General features: G+C 48.5%; 1 protein-coding gene across 50 annotated transcripts in view; it reads left to right on the top strand.

Annotated features, from left to right (window-relative positions):
- Celf4 (CUGBP Elav-like family member 4) overlaps positions 1 to 19266 on the top strand; it is a 274062-nt gene that overhangs the window by 62582 nt on the left and 192214 nt on the right. For all 50 annotated transcript variants that reach the window (XM_042675067.1, XM_042675053.1, XM_042675036.1 and 47 more), the window contains exon 2: positions 10791 to 10873. In XM_042675067.1, coding sequence (XP_042531001.1) covers positions 10791 to 10873 — 83 coding nt within the window. The remainder of the gene's footprint in view (positions 1 to 10790; positions 10874 to 19266) is intronic.

Genomic DNA, 19266 nt, shown 5'->3' with positions numbered 1-19266 from the left:
CAGCTCTTTGTCACCCAGGTCCCTGCCAGCTCATTTCTGCCTCCTGTCATTAGCATATTAGATACACGAGGTAAACAAAACACACTCCCATCTGAGACTCTCAATGCAAAGCATCAGTGGCACTGAGCCCCACACGTGCTGGCTTTACTGTGCAAGAAATACAAAGAAGGTCCCCATTCACAGTGAGTATCTGCATGTACAGTCAAGTGACACACACAGGTCCATGAACAGAAGCAGACAACACCAGACCGTCTAAAAGCCAAAGTCATTTTTCACACTGTAGGGAATTTTAAGCATCACATCACAACTATTACTTCCGACAATGATAGCAATGTTAATACCTTCCTTCGTTCATTGCATCCCAAGTGCTCTGCTAGACACCTGCTACCCCAGCAGGTAAGTATCATTACTCCTTTTCTCAGGTTCAGGGAAAGGCTACCTGAACACTCCAGAGGCCCCTAGAATAAGACAGAGGCGATTGTATGAACTGGATACACCTCCCACCAAAGTCACTGTCTTTCTCATGACTCAGGACATTTTGTGAGTGGAAACAATCAGGCTACAGGATTTGGATGGCTTTCCCAGAGTCCCCAACTAGCTGGTGACAGAAACTTCAAGGTCATGTTACATCTACGCATAGGAAAATTGGTATAATCTGGAGTCATCAGGAGGGTACAAGAGAAAACATGGAATTCTAGTCGTGAGGGGGATGGGAAGAGGGAGATGAATGGAAAGGAACAAGGAAGAAGAGAAAAGGGAAGAGAAAAGAAAAGGAAGGAAACGAAGGGAAGGAAAGGGAGAAACAGGGAAAGCAGAGAGGGAAGGAAGAACAGAAAGCAAGAAAATCTGAGGAAGACTGTGTCTAGAGGATGTTGGATTGGACAGGGATAGAGTTCTTTCTTTCCAGCTCCAGTTATTGTGGATACCTCAAACTGACCTACTTAGTATATCAGAGCTCTGTTCCTAGTCAAACTTTCTCTCCAGGCCACTCTAGACTGGCAATTCAATCAGAAGGCTGTGCACTGAGTTTCTATTCCAGCCAGAGTTAATTCACCTCCTCCACAGAGGAGGTCCAGGATTCGGATATGGCCGTTGAAGGCAGCCTGCCCTGACTTGCATGCCGGCTTTCCTCCGACTTGTCAAGACTCTGCACGTGTTTTTAAACTTGTCTCAGTTTCCTCACTTCTTAAATGGGGATGGCAATCATAGCATTTTATAGAGTAGTGTTAAATGAGTTAATCCGTTGGAAACACTTAGAAGAGAGTCCAACATTTAACCAAATATCAGTGAGGGTTTGTTGGGGTTCTTTGTGTTACCAATTGGCTCTGCACAAACCTTGACTTGGTTGGTATGTTTGCTGCATGCCAATCAGCCAGCCTTGCTATATTTATATGTTTGTCTAGGATCTTCTTTAAGGCAGGGGTACGGCTTTCATCATCTGGAAAATTGTGGACATATATATATGAATATATATACATATTTGTGCACAGGAAAATCCAACCTCAGCATCCAAAAGAGGCTATTTTGAAAAGTCCAATAGCTGAGAGTCCCATATGTAAAGGATCAATGTTTAGAAGATACGATTTTCTTCTTAAAAGCAGAAAAACAATCTCATCCTGTCTTGGCAGGAGGCCATCCATGGTCCAGCACATTGGAAAGTGTCTTTCTCCCATGATCATAGTCTTTTAAGCCAGTTTTCTGTCTGGGCTTGGGGTGTCACTCAATGTCATTAGACAAGTTCAATCACAGACATTTAGTACTACTTAACCTGAGGGCAGTAGCAAAAAAGGAGTCAGCAGAGGTGACCAGAGTGCTCCCCCCAGCCTCAGCACCCCAGTGGAGGAATAGTTTGGAGAAGGGTTGGTGTGTGGCTTTTGCTTTTGTTTTGTTCCCAGACCCTGGGAAGGGCTAGTGCTACCCCCATGACACATAGTTGACTCACAAGGCATGAGGAGGTGGCAAATGGGAAGGGTGGCCACGGGTATGGAATAGAGTCTAGAATATAGCCCTCCCCCTCCACCACACCCAAAGAGCTAAGAAACTGAGCCAACTAATTAAGTCATGTACAAAAGACCCAATAAGCATGGGTACAAAAACCTCAATAAGCAATGTAGCTGGTATTAGGATTAGAAGTGCTGTCATTGCAGATGAAATGAAAAGATACCTCATGCTTTCATTTCACAACTCGTGTGTGTGTGTGTGTGTGTGTGTGTGTGTGTGTGTGTGTGTGTGTGTTTGGTTGGGTTTTGTTAAAGTTAGGGTCTGGTAAGAAGAGCCAATATGGAGAAGATTAATTCACCTCATCTGGCAGATCTAGAGTGCCTAGCCTCACTGCAAACAAAGGGGAAATGTTGATTAGCTCTATCCAGCCACCCTTATGAACACTGCTGTTAGGAAAATCCAGTCCTGAGACTTGAGTGAAGAGGTCTGGCCCTATGAGCTGTAGTTTTTCTGGGGGATTTGATTCCCACAGATTAGAACAGCAGAAAATGGTTTTAACCCCATACTTGTATGGATGTTTTAGCCATGAACTTAAAAGCGCTCCTACTAAGGAGACTGGCAAGACCTAGGAAGCTGGGGAAGGTTACACTGAAGACCTATAAGTTGAACTGGACTCACAGGTACCTAGTAGAGGACACTGGAGCAGGGAAGGCATCCTAGGGGCCGTGGTAAAGAACAAAGGTGCAGAGTTGACATGGAAGCATCTGACTGGAAAGAAAGATCTGTTCCATAAAGGAATTCATAAGACAATGGCTGTGTAATCTATTCTCTTTTCATGGGGAGAAGCAGTCAAAAAGTCCTCTCTCTCTCTCTCTCTCTCTCTTTCTCCTTTCCTCCCTACCTCCCCACAAACACAAGGATTTCATGAGGACAGAAAGCAGTGAGTTTCAGGATCAATGATAGGGATGAAGGTTCAAAAGCAACTGAAGGATAGCTACCCTCAGTTTCCCTATGCATAAAGAAGGGTCTCGTCCTCGAAAAATCACCCCTTCTCTAAGTCAGCCACCATATAATGCTCTAGTAATAGGGAATCTATTTAAATCAACTAATATTGAACAACTCCCTCTGCATGTATAAGACACACTGAACCCAACAAATGATACATAGAGGCTCAGATAGAGCATCATGAGTCTCCCATTCACTAAGGAGTTCAGCATGTCAGTTGGGGACAAACTGTGTGTTGGGGTCATCAGTGAGGCTGTCATGTTCCAAGCAGACTGGGGAAATGGGAGAAACCCTGCGCAGAGGTAGAGAGCAAGCTTGGAAACTGGTAAGAAAGGAGAGGCGATTTCCTTCCCCCAAATTATACACTTTGCTTTTGTTAAAGGTGAAGGAGGATATCTGTTATCCATCTCTTGAAATTTAGTGAGGGGTTTGCACACACCATGGAGATCTCTGAGAGCCATTCCCCCAGAGCTAAATCTGACTTATCTCCCTATTCTTAGAAAATTCAGAATGAGAAGATCTAAACTCCTTACCGGGTTAATGAGAAAGGAGCACAGTTTCATTTCTAGGCTTTGGCAAAAACTTATCTTGGTCCTGGTGTGCATAGCAAATGCCCTGAACGCATTTAAAATTTAACCTTGATGCTCAGCTAGTGCTCTGTGTGTGCGAGTTCATGGTGTGGTGCTAGACTCTGACTTTTGAGTGGGCCCTAGTAGTGAAGAGAAGCCAGGTGTTACCTCAGAATGACTCCACCCAGGTCCTCGCAGGAGGAGATGATCCACCCTCAAGTCCCTTCCCATAAGTGCAGGGCATGGAGTGGAGGGTGTGAAGGGAGGAACTTGCCTATCCCAGGAAGGATTCCAGTGTTTCTCTGAGAATTGTCCATACTCAAACTGTCTCAGATACAATCTAAGACCGCTAGTGGAGACTGAGCCTCAAACCAGCCCTCCAGAGACATCAGGTCTCTGCCCTGTCACCACAGCCATGTCACACAGCCTCTTCCAGACTCTACCTGAGCTATGAGAAGCCCGTGCAGTACCTATATCCACACTCTGAGGTGTCAGAATGATAGGACTATGGGTGTGACAGCACTTTGGCAAGGAAAAGCCTGCTGCGGAAGAAGCATATGAAAGGAGCACCCTCCTGCCTTCGTGGGTCCTATCAGAGCTGGCAGTGTACTTGGGCAGCTCTGTGGCTGCAGGAACAAAGCCTGGCCAATGTGGTTAGCTGAGCAGATTTCCCTTCTCCTGTCTACCTGGCTTGAGGAAAGCTGTGCCTCCCCCTAGGCCAGTCTCCTCCTCTCTGATCCTCGGGGGCCCAACAGTTCTGGCCAGAGACTTGGGGAGCTCTTTGCCAGGAGAGAGAAGAGGCCATCAATATCTCAGTTCCACTTTTGGTCCTGTTTCTTTTAACCATGCTGAAAAGATGAAGCAGCCAACACCAGACATGTAATTCTCCAGCATTTAAGATGTAAACAAAGACAACTGGAAGGGAGAGACATTTGGGAAAGGTCCCACAAACTGGTCCTTTAGCCTTCTGAGGTCCACGGATCCTTATCAGGAGCCAGTGTGGTCCCTGGGCCTGAACTTTACTATTCTATGCCCAGCAAGAAACAGAAGAAATGGGTCCTGTTTCCTGGGAGTTCCTAGAGGGAGATGAGCCACCTCAGTTTCTCTGTCATCTCTGTCTTCTGGACACTAAGAACAGAAAGTATTGCGGGAAAGATGTAACACATAATAGTGTCACAATTAGGCCCATTTTCCTTCCTACATTATGCAGTAGAGCTTTACTCTGCTCAGTTCCTGGAGCTGCTAAGATCACACCATCATGTATGCTCTAAAGCATATATCCCAGGCTTGGTCATATGCTTACAACCAATCCTCTTCCTTGGCATCTAGGTCTGGCTAGTGGGGCTCCTGCTGCCTTTTCTTCCCACCCCCACTTTTCTTCTACTTCCTTCAGGCCAGCTGATTTCAGAGCCTGAAAGACCTGATGTTTTATTAAAGTCCAGATCTTCCTATTCTAAGGCCACCTTCCTCTAGCTAATTCTGTAATTCAATTAGTAGAAAGCCAAGGCCAGGCTGGGGGGAGGAGGGGGGGAAGAGCGCATCACATCGGGAGCCTTTCCTTCCGAGATGATTACACCCCAGGCTTCAGCCCTGTTCCAAGTTGGGCAGGAAATTGTACTTCCTTCACTTCACAATGACAAGGGCCTTTTATCCTCGCTCACGGGGGCTTTGTAAATTACTGCCATCTCAGTACAATTAATTCTGCTATGCTGTGTTTTTCCCCCACATGGAAGAGGTCCCTGCCTACCTTCCCAGGCATCTGCAGTGCCCTTTGCCCGAGGGTCTATAGGCTTCCCTGCTGGAGAAGGACAGCTGCCACCCCTGCCCACACTCTCACCTAGCTATGCCTCTAGCTACCCACTCTGCCTGCCTCTGTCTGGCTCAGCTGGCACCTGTCTCAGCCGTGCCCACTTCCTCCTAACTCTGATCTTCTCTCACGATACTCAATCTCTCTTCAGTGCCCAATGGTGGGTTATGGGCCCCCTCCCTCTTAAGCCCCCTTGGTCTCCAAACCAAGTGCCTAAGCTAAGAGTTTAGCTCTCCCTTAGCCCTATAGCTATGGAAGATGCTGTCTCTGCCATTTCAAGGCTGGCAGGCTACTCGGACAAGTAAATACGGAGGGTAAGCTGGAAAAGGTAAGTGGATTTATAAGGACTCAGCACACTGAGTAGAACAGGGTCAGGAAAGACTGGTCAAAGGAGGTGACATGGGGTCCTTCCTTCTCAAACTGTAGGGAGCAGGAGCCCCAGCCAGCAGCTGCTGCTGGCAGCCCTGTGCTGTGACTTCTCTGTAATTATGTCATGTCTGCTCCCACCCCCAGCCCAGATGATTCCCAAAGTTCATTCCTGTTCTGACTGGTTTACAGTTCTATTCTGCTCAATTCCATGCTTCAGGTGGGATGAGATGGAACATGGGGATGCTTGAAGGCCAGTGGGAAGAGCAGGTGATGAGCTGGCACTAGGGAGAACTATCGAAACAAGTAGGGTGGGGACTGGGGTGGGGGTGATGAGATCATTTCTTGGGTCATGTGTGGCTTCTCACCTTAGAGACTTGCAATGGTGCCACCTCACAGCTGGTGGGACCCCGCGAGAATGGGAGGTTAGTGATGGGAGAAGGCCAGGAACCCAGGGCCTCCAATTAAAAAAAAAAAATGGCATCTACAGTTTCCTTGGGTGGGGGGAGCGGTGGGGGGAAGAACCTAATTCAAAGCCTGGAGGAGCTGTACCACCCAGATCCAGCTGATGAGCAAGCACTGAATCTGAGAGCACAGTAACCCCCTCAATTCCCCTCAGGAAGTCTTTGCCAGGCAAGCCAATGCTTGTCTCCTCAAAACAGGCTGTGAGTCCTGCAGTCTCTCAGGCTCAACTACCTCCTTACTTCTTGGAACACAGGTCCTTGTTTTTGTTTGTTTTCTTTGCCTTTAAAGTTAGTTTATGTGTAAAAAAATATGTCCTGGGTCTAAATGTGTTAAACAAGAAAATCTGAAAGTCATGAGGGGATATTCTTCCTCTCCACCCTGTGCTCCCTGAGTTTAGCTCTGTGGAATGTCTAGACTTTGTCCTTTGCATTTAAATACAGACTTGAATACCTATGGAAAAGTGGAGTATGTCTCCATGGTGTGAACTGGTTTGTTTCTGTTTTTCCTCCCATTTGATGATATGGCTTTCCATGTTAGGACATTTATGATCATTTTATCTTTTTAACTGCTATAGAGTATTCACAGTTTGCAAATAAAAACCTCTTGCCCTAGGGCACATTTCAGTGGTTTTCAATTTTTAGCTATTTCAAATGGCCACAGTGGACCATTGTTCTCTCCTTGGTGAGCCCAAGCACCGTATACTTATAGGATGAGGACACGGGAGGAGAGAACTGGGTCTGAAACAGGGAGAGGTTTCTTTCTTTCTTCCTTCCTTCCTTCCTTCCTTTCTTTCTTTCTCTTTCTTTCCTTCTTTCTTTCTTCCTTCCCTTCTTTCTTTCTTCCTTCCTTTCTTCCTTCCTTTCTCTCTCTTTTTTCTCCCTTTCTCCCTTCCTTCCTTCCTTCTTTCCTTTCTTCCTTTTTTCTTTCCTTCCTTCCTTCCTTCCTTCCTTCCTTCCTTCCTTCCCTCCTCTCTTTCTTTCTCTCTTTCTGCCATTCCTAGGTCTTAAACTCTGGGCCTCGGCACTGTCCCTGAGCCACTATGTGCTCAAGGACTAGCGCTCTACCACAGAATCAGTTCCAGCTTTTGGGATAGTTTATTGAAGGTAAGACTGCCACAGACTTTCCTACCCAGGCTGGCTTCAAACCATAATCTCCAGATCTCAGCATCCTCAGAAGCTAGGATTACAAGCACAAGCCACCAGTGCCTGGTTAGGAATAGATTTTTATGCTACCAGTCACTCTTCAGAGAGGACACTTCCTTCTCAGACTTCCTGAGGCCCCTAAATTCAAGCTCTGTGGGAACCTCATCTCACATCATCCTGTGTGATTACATAACTACTCTCTGTCTCCTATCATCACTGTGAGTTCCCAAAGGGCCTCGACAAGGATGCCTCTGTATACCTTAGTGTATCCTTCTATTAGTGAGTTTGGCTGACTTAAAGAGCTGAGTTGACAGATGCCATCCTCCTTCAGGCTACCTCCGCCTCACAGCTGAGAGCCCCCTCCTCAACCCCTGAGGAGCATCAGTAAGCAGCACAAGGTCATGGCTAGTTGTTCTAGGAGGGAGCTCTGGGAGCCCCAGCCTGCCTTCGTGGGGCCCGCTGAGCTCTGAGAGCAAGTAACTGTTCCCATTTTATAGATGACAAACATGAGGTTCTGAGAGAGAAATCAACAAGCGACTCACAGTTTCAGTAGACAACCCAGGGTGCAGTGAGAATGCACTGTTGGGCCTGAGCCAGGGGAAGCTTTGGGGTCAGAGCCACTTGCAGTGACCAGCATGTCTGCCTTCTTGGTCAACCTCAGTCCCTGCCATCACAAAGAATGTGTGTGCCTTGGCATCCATGGCTCTCAGTAGCTTCTGAACCCCATTTCTACAGTCCATACCCCAATATACAGAGACACACCTATGGATATCCTGCTTATTAGATAACAAATTTAGAAGATACTCTCAACCACGTATGTGGAAATCCTGCCCCTGCCCTGAACACAGAGAAAAAAGCAGAAACAGCAAAATTAAGTTCCTGACCTCATCGAAGCAGGAGACTGTCACTCTATGAACAAATAGATATTAATGTGTCCAGAGAGTGGAGAGAGGTGACAAATAGAAAAGAAAACAGGACAAAGGTCAGAGGGTATGTGTGCTCGAGTTCTGGATGGTGTTAAAGGAGGGGTCAGGAAATGTGACTGAGGGGGTCACATTTGAGCAGAAACTGGAGGGACCATGCAGGTCACAGTGGAGATGGGGTAGCTGGGCACAAAATCCCCTGGGGCACAGTGAACCTGGCAAGGTTGAGAAAGAGGACTGAAGTCCAACGGTGAGTCAGGGGATGGCCAGGAGGAGATAAATTTGGGGTGGGAGGGAGAGCAAGGGGTGGTCCTACAGATTTGGTTTTTTTTAAGCTCATTGTATGTAGTGGAGTTGTGATCTCTCACAAACACAGCGGCAGAAATTCATGGAAGCTGGATAAAAGCAACAAATTCTTTTCTTCTCTGGAACCCTTCACTTATTATCCTGGGCCATGAAAACAATATGGTCATTTCCTCCTCCTTCTCCTCTCTCTCTAAATCTGCCCCTGACCTTGTCCCAAGTTGGCTTTCCTGAGTGCCTCTGAGGCATTGGCTGCCTCTAAGTTGCAGGCAGAAGACAGGGCCAGCAAGGGGACAAGAGCAGAGACGCCCCCGGAGAGGCAGGCAGCAGCACGAGGGACGACGTCACAGGGACCTTTGAGCGCTCTTCATTTCAGTGCCCCGTGTCTCCATCAATAACCGTCTGACAGTGACTAGGGAGGAGGGAGGAGGGAGGAGAGGAGGAGGGGTGACATGGGGCTCCACAGACCAGGAGAGGGATGGAGACAGGCACTTTGGCAAGAGGTGGAGTAAGGAAGGGCGTTGGGAACTGGAGTTTCCACCTCCCAGGTGCCTGTCCCTGCTTCCTCTTTCCAACTCTATGGTTCTTTCACACATACAGTCTCTTCCTCCTTTCCTTTCTGGCTAGGAGAGGAAGGGAGTAGGCACAGGATTAATTTTTATATTAGAAGAGGAGGGAGAAGGATTTCTTGGGCACAAGGTGGAAAGTGGAGGAGTTGGACATTGCAAAGGATTCTGGGAACATTCTGTGCCCTAACACCAAGAGGCTACAGCAAGCCTTGTGACAGGGCTAAACTGTGAGTGCTGGCCTGGGGGCCTCAGGAGACAGAGGACTGTACCAGCATAGAACAGCCATTCCAGAAATAAATGGCCATGAGAAGGGTCATTTAAATGGCTGGCTGCAGGCAGTTAGGAAAGGAAGTTGCTTGTGGGTGGTCTAGAGCAGTCAATATGGCTACCTGAAATAGGTAGAATACAACATGGGGTACAAAAGCACACATGGGGAGCAGACTGTGAGCATAGTAATGGGAGGTGGGTGAAGGGGACTAAGGAAGACAATGGAGAGACAGAACAAGAGGGGCTGACTGTCCTGCAGGGTTCCTTCTTTGGGACGTTGCAGTCTGTCTGCGATGACTGGTGCCCAGAGGACTCAAGTCTGCTCTAGATCAAATGGGCTTTTAGACTTTCATCTTGACTTCCAGCCTTGCAGGTCTCACACTTGCGGATAGAGGAGGAGACCTCTGACACTGAGCCGTTAGTTGGAAGAAATGTCCCCAAAAGATTCTCCTATCGCCAAACTGTCTTGTTCCCTTGTCACAGTGCCCGAAGGGCCAGCATTAACAACTCTACAGTCAAATTAGTAGATGGCTCTATCCAATCCAGAGGAACAATAGCATGTGGCCGCTAGAATCACTGGAAAGGCAAAGTGAACTTGACTCTGGAAATCATCCTGGGCCTGGGAGACTGAGGCCTAAGAGGAGGTGTGAGAAAAGCTTTGGGGGAGGAGGGTCCCCAGTCCCCGAGGAGTAAGAGGAAGAGCAAGACCAGGCCTCAGTTTCACCACTGTAACTAAATGAACTGGGTAACCCAAGATCTCTTCCCCCCCCCCCCCCCCCACATTGTGAATGTCACAACAGGAACTGGGGCTAGGGACACAAGAGACACATGAGAGCCTCCTTTGTTTTATTAGTACATCCTGGCCTGGGGGGGTCTTCCTTACAGATGGAGCATTTACTTGGTGGGCCTGGTGGGGGGAGTGTCCCTGCTCATCTCTGATGGCGCACCGCCTCCATCCTGAGAAGCCAGAGTGCAGAGTTCACGGTCAGGTGTGGCTAAAGTCGCTGGGGGCGTGGGGTGGGGGTGGGGGCTACAGGTGAAAACTGCCCATTCCAGTAGGTGCAGAGGATGGAGCATCTGAAATGGATAAAATAAAATGAAATGAAATCAGCACTGCTATGGGTGGAGGGAGAGGTGAGGGAGGCAAAGACTCCAGAGGCACCAGCGTGTGGGGGCAGTGAGAGGGACCCACGGGGTGAGGGGTGTGGTGGAGTAGGGGTGGGGACTCGGAGGAGGGAGTCAAATAGAAACGCCACGGGAGGGACGAGAGGCAGAAGGACGGGGACTGCGCGAGGCTGGGAAGTTCTGAGGTGGGGAGAGCGACGGGAGCCAGGAGGTGCGGGGTGGGGGGGGCACGGAGGGCGCGCGGCCGGGCGCGGCGGCGGGCCTGGGGCGCCCCACTGACCCTTCTCGGCGCTTGTTTCCCTCCCCAGGCTGCGCTTTCCTCACCTACTGCGAGCGTGAGTCAGCGCTGAAGGCCCAGAGCGCGCTGCACGAGCAGAAGACTCTGCCCGGGGTAAGTGGCGCCTGCCACGGCCAGCGGACGGCGCGCCGACAGGGGGCGACTTCGGGAGGCCGGGCTCCTACGGGGGCGGGCGGACGGACGGGAGGAGGACGGACCGGAGGACGCGCAGGCGAGCAGATCGTGGCCCCCCGGGGCGCCGCCGCCGCCGCCGCCTCCCGGCGCCGGGGAACTCGCGCGCCGCGGGGTGGGCGCGAGGGCGCACGGGCGCCGGGCGCAGACTCGCCGGGCGACCCAGGCTCCCCGCCGTCCAGGCCCGACGGAATCGAGTCCTGGGGGCGGGGAGCGGGGGAGGCGAGGGGCGGACGGTGAACTTGGCGGTGCCCACCGAGTCCAGCTGTGGCTCTGTTGCGCACGGCCCGCGCAGACGGCCTGGGGCGGGGCGCCGGCTGGTTCTGCCCCCCCCCCGTACCCCCAGTGCAGCGCGGTCCTCCTCTCGCCCCCGACCCCCGGGGCCCCGCAGGTACCATCCAGCACCCGAGCTAGAGGTCCGTCACCCCCTCCCCGCTGCTCCGAAACCCGGGCGATGGGAGGGGCGCCGCCCGGCCCGAAGTGGGCGCCGCGAGTGAGATCACCGCGGTTTATTTAAGGAGCCGGTCCTCGTCTTTGATAAACTATCGCGCCTCGGCCCTGGTTTATAGCTTCTGTGCGGGGAGAGGAGAATTATTTACGGCCCCCCTAACTGGGTGTGATATCAGCCATGGCTATTATCGAGGCTAGTTCATCACCATAAAATAAGAAGTGTTCCTCGGGTCAAGGGTCTGCGCGACGTCTCCCGTGGGTTCAGAGAGACGGGGGCGGGGGAGGGGCGGGCGGGCAGATATACGGCTGCTGAGGATCTAAAGATAAATGGAAAGATAGGTGTTTGCGGGTATAATTTAAAGAATCGGTGGATACGCGGTGTTGGAAGCGTTACCACGGGCTCTGCGGGGACGCACGTGTGTTCTCTATGTATGCACTCCAATGTTTAGACATGCGTGTTTACATCTTGCCAAGCAAACCGCGTGTAAACACACGTTTCCTTTTCGGCCCCACAGCAGGGAAGGTTAACCAGGTAGACGTAGAGAAAATGCAACCTTGGACACGGGGAGGGGTGGGGGGCAGCGGGGCAGCTTTCCTTTGCCTCAAAGATCTTTTCTTTATGGGATTGAGGCTTTTCCACTAGCCTTTCCTTCCATTAAGACAGCCTTTGTATTGTATTTTGGTATTTGTGATTGCAAAGCACGGGGCTGAGTCATCTTAATAACATACCCGCAGATGCAAATATATGGAAATGGAATGGCACACAGATTTTGTGTGGAGCCCAGCTTTGGCAGGGTGGCCATTCCCAGTTGGTTTTTTAGTGGCGCAGCTACATGCACATATATTATAGTAATTACTTTCTGGGTCCCCTCTGTAGGATGGCAGAAATATGCTTCACATCGCCCCATGTTATGTGTGAAGCATAAAGCCATATTGTAAGATAATCAAAGGCTTCTCAGAAAGGTTTGTGCTGATTAATAAAGTGTTTATGGTACTTTGTTTTGGGGGAGATTGTGATAGATATTTTAGAGCCACCCAAATGGAATAGAAAATACCACATCGTTATTGGAGGCCCTTCATCAGCTTGAGAGAGAGATTGCTGGGGAGTTTCATGATGGCTAAAAAGCCGGAATCAAATAGGGAAACAGAAAGAAAGAAGGCGGGAGGGGGAGGGCTAGGATTTTGAAACTGACGAAAAAAACCAGAATTCGGAGAATTCCAGTAGCTAGTATGAATTGTTGAGGATCTAACATTAACTTGTGGTTGTTTATTTTACATATAATAGGATAGCTAAATGATGGAGTGTATTAGTTCTTTAATAATTTATAGAAATACTTTGATGTTGCAGTAATTACATTAAAGGTCACATATCAAAGGTAATTTGGTTGAGCAGCTGTGATGGTTTCTCAGAAGCAATCAATATCACTGTCCGTGGTGCTGATTTCACCAAGGGGCCTGCCAGATTAAAGAAGGCTTATTACCAGGCAGAAAGGCCCAGGGGAAATCAGGAGCACATTGGAGCAACGCGCCAGCCTCTACCCCCCCACCTCCACTGATAATTAACACTGTTACCCATAATCTGCGCTAATCCTTCATACTGGGAGATCTAGTGGCGGTGTCTCCCCCCCACCCCCAAAATTACAAAGACAGGTTGGCAAGTTTGGGAGGAAAGGTAAAAAGAGATGTGAATGTATGTTAGGAAAAGGGAGGGGTGGAGATAAAGGCCAACAGTAGTCCTGAAACATAGCCTAGAGTCCCCACGCACTGCCCGAAACACCACCCTTTCTTCAAAGGCTTCTCTGGGAGACTCATGGCCTCAAAAGCCTGCTCACACAATTCTCAGGGCAGGTACCGCTTCACAGGGGGAAGGGACAAGGAGAAAAGATAGAATTGTTGCTCCAAGTTCCGAGGGCACATTGTCCCCGCACACACTTGCAAGTAGACAAATGAAAAACAAAATGACGGAGTAAAATTATGCTTTAAAGTGGAGTCATTTTGATTCCAGAAAGCAGACCTTGGCATTAGTATTGTTAGTTGGTTCTCTCCTTTGAGATCAGAGAGTGTGCTGCTAGCAAATGCAGGGATTAGGACTGAGCAAAATGCTCTCACCCAAGCAAATAACACATGTGACCCCAGCAGCAGAGGCTCCGCTCATAGCTACCTCTTTGATGGGGGGCCACAGAAGAAGCCTCTCATCTGGGATGACCACACTAGGGGCCCCAATGAGTGTACTCTGCATCTGACTAAAGAGAATGAAATTGAAAAAAGAACCTGGAAAAGTGGTAACCTCAGCAATTTAGGCACTTTTCCAGACTTCAAAATCCATTAAAATCAATCCATTAAAATCTGTTCCTCACTTTCTCACTGAGGAGGGAAAAGGGGAAAGGCAGCGTAGGCAGTGTATTCTGTTTCCAAGCAAGTTACAGAGGGAGTGAAAAAAATGATCCCATTATTGTCATACACACACACACACACACACACACACACACACACACATGCACGCACGCACGCACGCACCTCACCACCACCATTAACAACAACAGCAGCAGCAGCAACAGAGACAAAACTAGAAATCCCCCTAACCTGAGGCTTCATTTGGGGATTGGAAGAGGGAGCTAACATTATCTTGGGATAAATGCAAGCTTAGTAACTGAACCACAATGACTATTTTCTTAAATCAGAGGTCCATTTCTTTGGGAATCAGCCTAATCAAGCTGTTTTGATAGCTGATTGAGTCATCTTTGGATCTGCATCACAAATGCACTATTATTTTTTAGTTTGATATGATTTTAGTAGAATGAGCTTACTAAGCCTTAAAGCCTGGTTGGGGTCATCTTGAAGACTGCCTTCTTCCAGAATTTTTCTAAACTGTCTCTCTCCCTCTCAATCTCATTTTCTCCTGGCCTCATGCAGCCTATTTGCTATTCTCGACATTTGTTCCACTATTTACAGGATAAACTCGCTATGGGGCAGTTTCTTGGGAAACAAACTGAGTGGACACAAGGCACTGCCCTAGGTGTCCATAAGATATGAAGGTATGAAAAACATTCCCCCTTTCCCTTTTGGAGTTGTCTGTCAAGTTGGAGAAAGAAGCCACACACACAAATATAATAAACAATGTAACCAACAGCAGCAGATGTTACTATAAAGTGGCTAGTGTGGACAATTGCTTGATAATCACAATTAATATTGGTTGATCACTTACTGTGTAATGGCACAAATACCGTTGTCTCCTGTCCTCTTCACAGTCACCCTGGGAGGAAGACATGATTCTCCCCCATACATAAAGGACCGAGATTCACTCAATTGATAAATAGCTCTGGGTCTCTGCTACCATCACCCAGGATACCTACTTCTGTTAGCACTGCCGGTTGCTGTAGGAGTTTAGAGGGAACCCAGATATCTATAGAGTGAAAGAATTGCTATAAAATAATCTGTCAGTGTATGGGCAGGTGGGAACAGAGCGCTGAGAGTATATCAGATAGTTTAGAGCAGTCAGAAACAGTTTATAGCTGTGCATTCATAGCAAGCCAGGAGCAGTGACTGACCAACTTAGCCTAGTAGCCTAGTGGGAGATGCTCTGGGCATCAGAAGCCTCTCTGAGAGCTAGCTACCCAGGACCTGAGTGTGCATAGGAGACCTCGTGGAAGAACTGTGTTCTTAAAATACATCCCGGGTGCTTAGTCCCAGCTGCTCCAGCCTTTAGGACTTTGCAGGGAATTGTCTTCCAGGAAGAGCCCATCTGTTTCCAAAGTTGGGAATACAGAGTCTCAGGGGGTGGGCTGTGACTAGAGAAAACCAGTGAATAGAACAAGCAGCGGCCAGCACTCTGCCCCCTCAGCAGCAGGAAGGGGTGGGGGTGGGGAGCTGGGTCCAGTTAGCAGGAGGCCTAGAGGCAGCGAAGAGGGAGCTTGGGGGGAGGGGAGTTGTATCTGCTTGGTAAACATTAAAGTTCCAATTCACTAGTTAAAGATTGGCTTTTGTGTCCTCACTCCGGCAACTCTAGAATACAAAACAAACTAGCACACTCTTCCAGGCTGCCTCCCACCCCACCCTCAGTCAGCCACACAGACATGCAATGTCCCTGCCATAGAGACTCCTGGACTCGGGTCATTGCAACTCAGGACAGTCATTTCTATGGAAATTCAGTGTGACCTTCTTTGAGTTTACTAGGAAAGATGGTGAAATGGAAAATTAAAAAAAAAAAAAGCTCGGTTGAATTTCTAGCATGCTGTCTCAGGGTGTCTCTTCTGTCATTCCCCTTGCCTCTCACCTTCCTCTTCCTTAAATCCTATTTTATCTCTTTCCTCTTTTTCCTTTTTCTCTCTTCATTTTCCACCTATTTCCTTCTCTCTTCCTTCTGAACATTTTGCTCCTCTTTATCATTCTCATTTTCAACCATTTCCCCCTGCCTCTATCTTCTTCACTATCTCTCTTCCTCCTCCTCTCTCCATCTTCTCACTCTCTTCTGTCTGCCCACTGCGCCTCTCCCTTGACACCCATAGGGGCCTCTAGGGCAACATCCCCAGGGCTTCAGGGACTTTCCTCACAAGGCCATCTCCTTCCCTGACAGCCCTGCCATTGAAGGATCCATTTAATTTTATGTACAACTGTAAAGATGGATGATAAGTAGAAAGGATGCAGGCAAGAACAAAATGAATAAATTATAAAGGGCAAATGATGACAAGCCAGGGTCCCTAGAGACAATGATATGATAACAGAAACTAAAAATGAATTTATGATGGATGTAGTTAGCATGTAGGGAGGCTGTTAATTCTTCCAGTCGTTTTACAACTTGTAGTGATTGGCACAAAGTGTTCCACTTGAGAACTGTGAGGTATTTCCACTCTTCTGTGCTGGAAGTATGGTATTGAGTTCTCTGGCTCTTGTTAGCACCCGTGTCTTCTCTCCTAGTCTCTGACACTTCTATGTCTCTGCTTGCGTCTATAAGGTCACAGCCAATCCACACATCCATCAAGCTCGTGGGTCCTGTTCTTCTTACTTCATATTATTAATTTAGGGACTATTAAAACAAAACACCACCAATGGAGTGGCTTAAAACACAGAAATGTATGGTTTCACAACTCTTGGGGCTGAGCGTCCCAAATCAAGTTTCAACGGATGACTTCTTCTGAGGGTTGTAAGGGAGAATCTACTTCATACCTTTCTCCTAGCTTCTAGGAGATGATAGCTGGTGTTCACTCTGCTGCCTGTACATTGTCTCTTTCTTCTTTCAAAGTTCCCCTTTCTAAAGACACCAGTCATATTGAATTAGGGCCCATGCTAATGATCTCTACTTGACCTTCTGCAAAGCTCCTATTTCCAATAAGGTCTTGTTCACAGATACAGAAGTAAGGACTTCAATATCTTTTGCAGGTGACACAATTGAACCAATAACGCAGAGAAATAGGCTTCCCATGTCTATCCCATAGGAGGACTATGGTCTTCAAGGTGTCTAAGTCATGATGGGGGAGGGTCCCACTAGCTCTTCTTCTGTGACTTCCACTTGGTCTTATGCTTTCTTTTCTTCCTCTAAGGGGAGAAAAATTACATTCAGCTCTTCTCATATGTCTTGAAAAGAATTGTCTATCCTTCAGGGAAGTAAATCTCAACTGGGCAATTTTACATACAAGGGACATTTGTCATTGTTTGAAGGGAAGGGCCAGTGATGACCGTAAGTGTCTCTACAATACACAGGACTGTCTTCCTAACAATGAGCCAGCTCCCAATATGTCATGTCAAGATGGAGAAATCCTAATTTAAAGCTGAAGACAAGTCTGATAGGTAGGCCCTGAAGAAGAGTGTTCCCTCTTGCCCAGTACTTCCCATTCATTTGGGTGTGAGAAGTGGGAGGTCACATTAAGGGTCACAAGCTCAAGTGGAATGAGCTCTCAAATGAGGGTGTGATGAGCAGGAGAAGACAGCAAAGCTCACTTCCAGGCCTGAAAGATCATTTCTGGTTAGCCACGCCCATCCTCATATCAAAATATGCAGGGCACGTTTGGCCCAAGAGCTTCTAGTTTCAGCACCAAACTAATGTTGGCCTTCTTCTGTGGTACCAAACTCTCTCCTTTGGCCCATATGGTATCTATGTTCTAAATAACATGAGCTGACAATATGCTCATGACAGAGCTAGAACAGAACCTAGGCCTCCATGTGGGAGTTCCCTGGGCCCTCCCTTCTGAAGAGCCTTAATGTCTGGCAGGGCTTGTTGCCCTATCTAAGCTTTTCAGCTCAGCAGCCTTCCACATACCTGGGTCCATTATCCAGAAGAGACTAGTGAAGCTCCAAGAAGGAAGGCTCTCAGCTTTAAATACAAAGTCAGGACCAGTAGGGCACACATATTCTCTGTTCTCCTCTTTGCCAGCCTGTAGTCCCCAATCCCCTATCCAATTATTTCCTCCAAAGACCCTATAGTCCACTCCTCAGAGACACTGAGTCCTCCTGGTCTCCTGGGGCATTGCCCACATTGTCCCTCCTGCCTAGACTGACCACTTGTTTCTTCCCTGCCCTAGCCACACCAGTCAGCAATGTTGCCCATCTATCAAACCAGGGACTCTTGACCACCGTAGAGACTGATCTTCTCTGTGACACCCCACAACAGATCCCAAGCCTCCATTCAGTAAGGCTCCTGAAGAGAACTATCAAAAAGCCAGAGAGCATCCAGATCCACATTCATCTACCTGATGTGAAGAAAACAAGCAAGTGAGAGGGCACCTGAGTGAATGGCCCCTGCCTAGTGAAGAGCAAGGGAACACAGGCCCTTGACTCTGCCAGTTCAAACCCTGTGGCCTCAGGCAGGTCAGAACTTCCCTGGAACTATCTTCTGAGCTGGGGAAGAGGGTGAGCTGGATTGCCGCTGGAGTCCTTTCCAGTCCTGATATTCTTTATATTTCAGAGAATAATAGAGTTGGCATTACTCAAGACGGCAGGGAGATGAGGGGAGAGTCCTACTCTTCACCGCCTGCCGCCATTGGTGACAAGTGTAATAAAGCGAGGGTCAGATGTGTCACTCCCTGATGCACACCAGCCAGACTGCTTGCCCCAGGGCGAGGGCTGGACTCCTGATGGTGCACCCACCCCTGCTCTTCGCTCAGGTCTCATTCTAAGCAGATCGGACAGGTGTTTCACCATTTTCTGGCTCCTGTATAGAATCGTAGTCGCCACCCAAATCAGGAGCAGCACTGTGTATAGATAACCTGTCTCGTGCAGTTTGACTACAAGATAGGGCATCCAAGAATGGGACAAAATGAGTAAAACACAGCCTGCTGATGAAGGATTTTTTTTAATTTGCGGGGGCAGGAGACAAATGTGAAGACAATTCTCAATATGGATAGTACCTTTGGGGGCTGAAAAGTGGTAGTAATTGGAAATGCTTAGGAGTTCCAGTGAACCAAATCAGCTGTGGGACCACAGCTACCATGGTAGCCTTCTGCTCCCAGGCCCTCCTCCTGATGCATTTACCATAGATAAATCACAAGGTTACCCTTGTGAGATAAAACTCTCACAATCTGAAAATGCTACAGGCACCGTCACCCAGAGGATGCAGCTAGTGGCCAACCTTCCCCTGACCACAAACCCTCAAGAAGCACACAGCTCTTCCCAGATACATTGCCTTCAAGCTCCCTTTTGGGGGGACATGGCCCTCTCTCTGTCATGTCATTCTCAGAGGCCCAAGCCTGGCATCATTTCTTCTGCTTGTACTCAGCTTCCTCAGGGAGCTATCCAATCCCTACAGGCAACTGGAACGTCTCTGTGGTTCCAAGCTATTTGCTAACTCTGGGAGTCAGCATCTTGGAGTCTTAAACCCGGGTGGTCACCTTTCATAGTTCAGTACAAGGCAGAGGGAGAGAAGCAGGTGAGCT

Source organism: Dipodomys spectabilis, unplaced genomic scaffold, assembly GCF_019054845.1.
Source record: "Dipodomys spectabilis isolate Male_0828 unplaced genomic scaffold, ASM1905484v1 ptg000024l, whole genome shotgun sequence".
In the NCBI taxonomy this organism is placed as follows: Eukaryota; Metazoa; Chordata; class Mammalia; order Rodentia; family Heteromyidae; genus Dipodomys; species Dipodomys spectabilis.
This window is presented reverse-complemented; position numbering and strand designations above follow the sequence as displayed.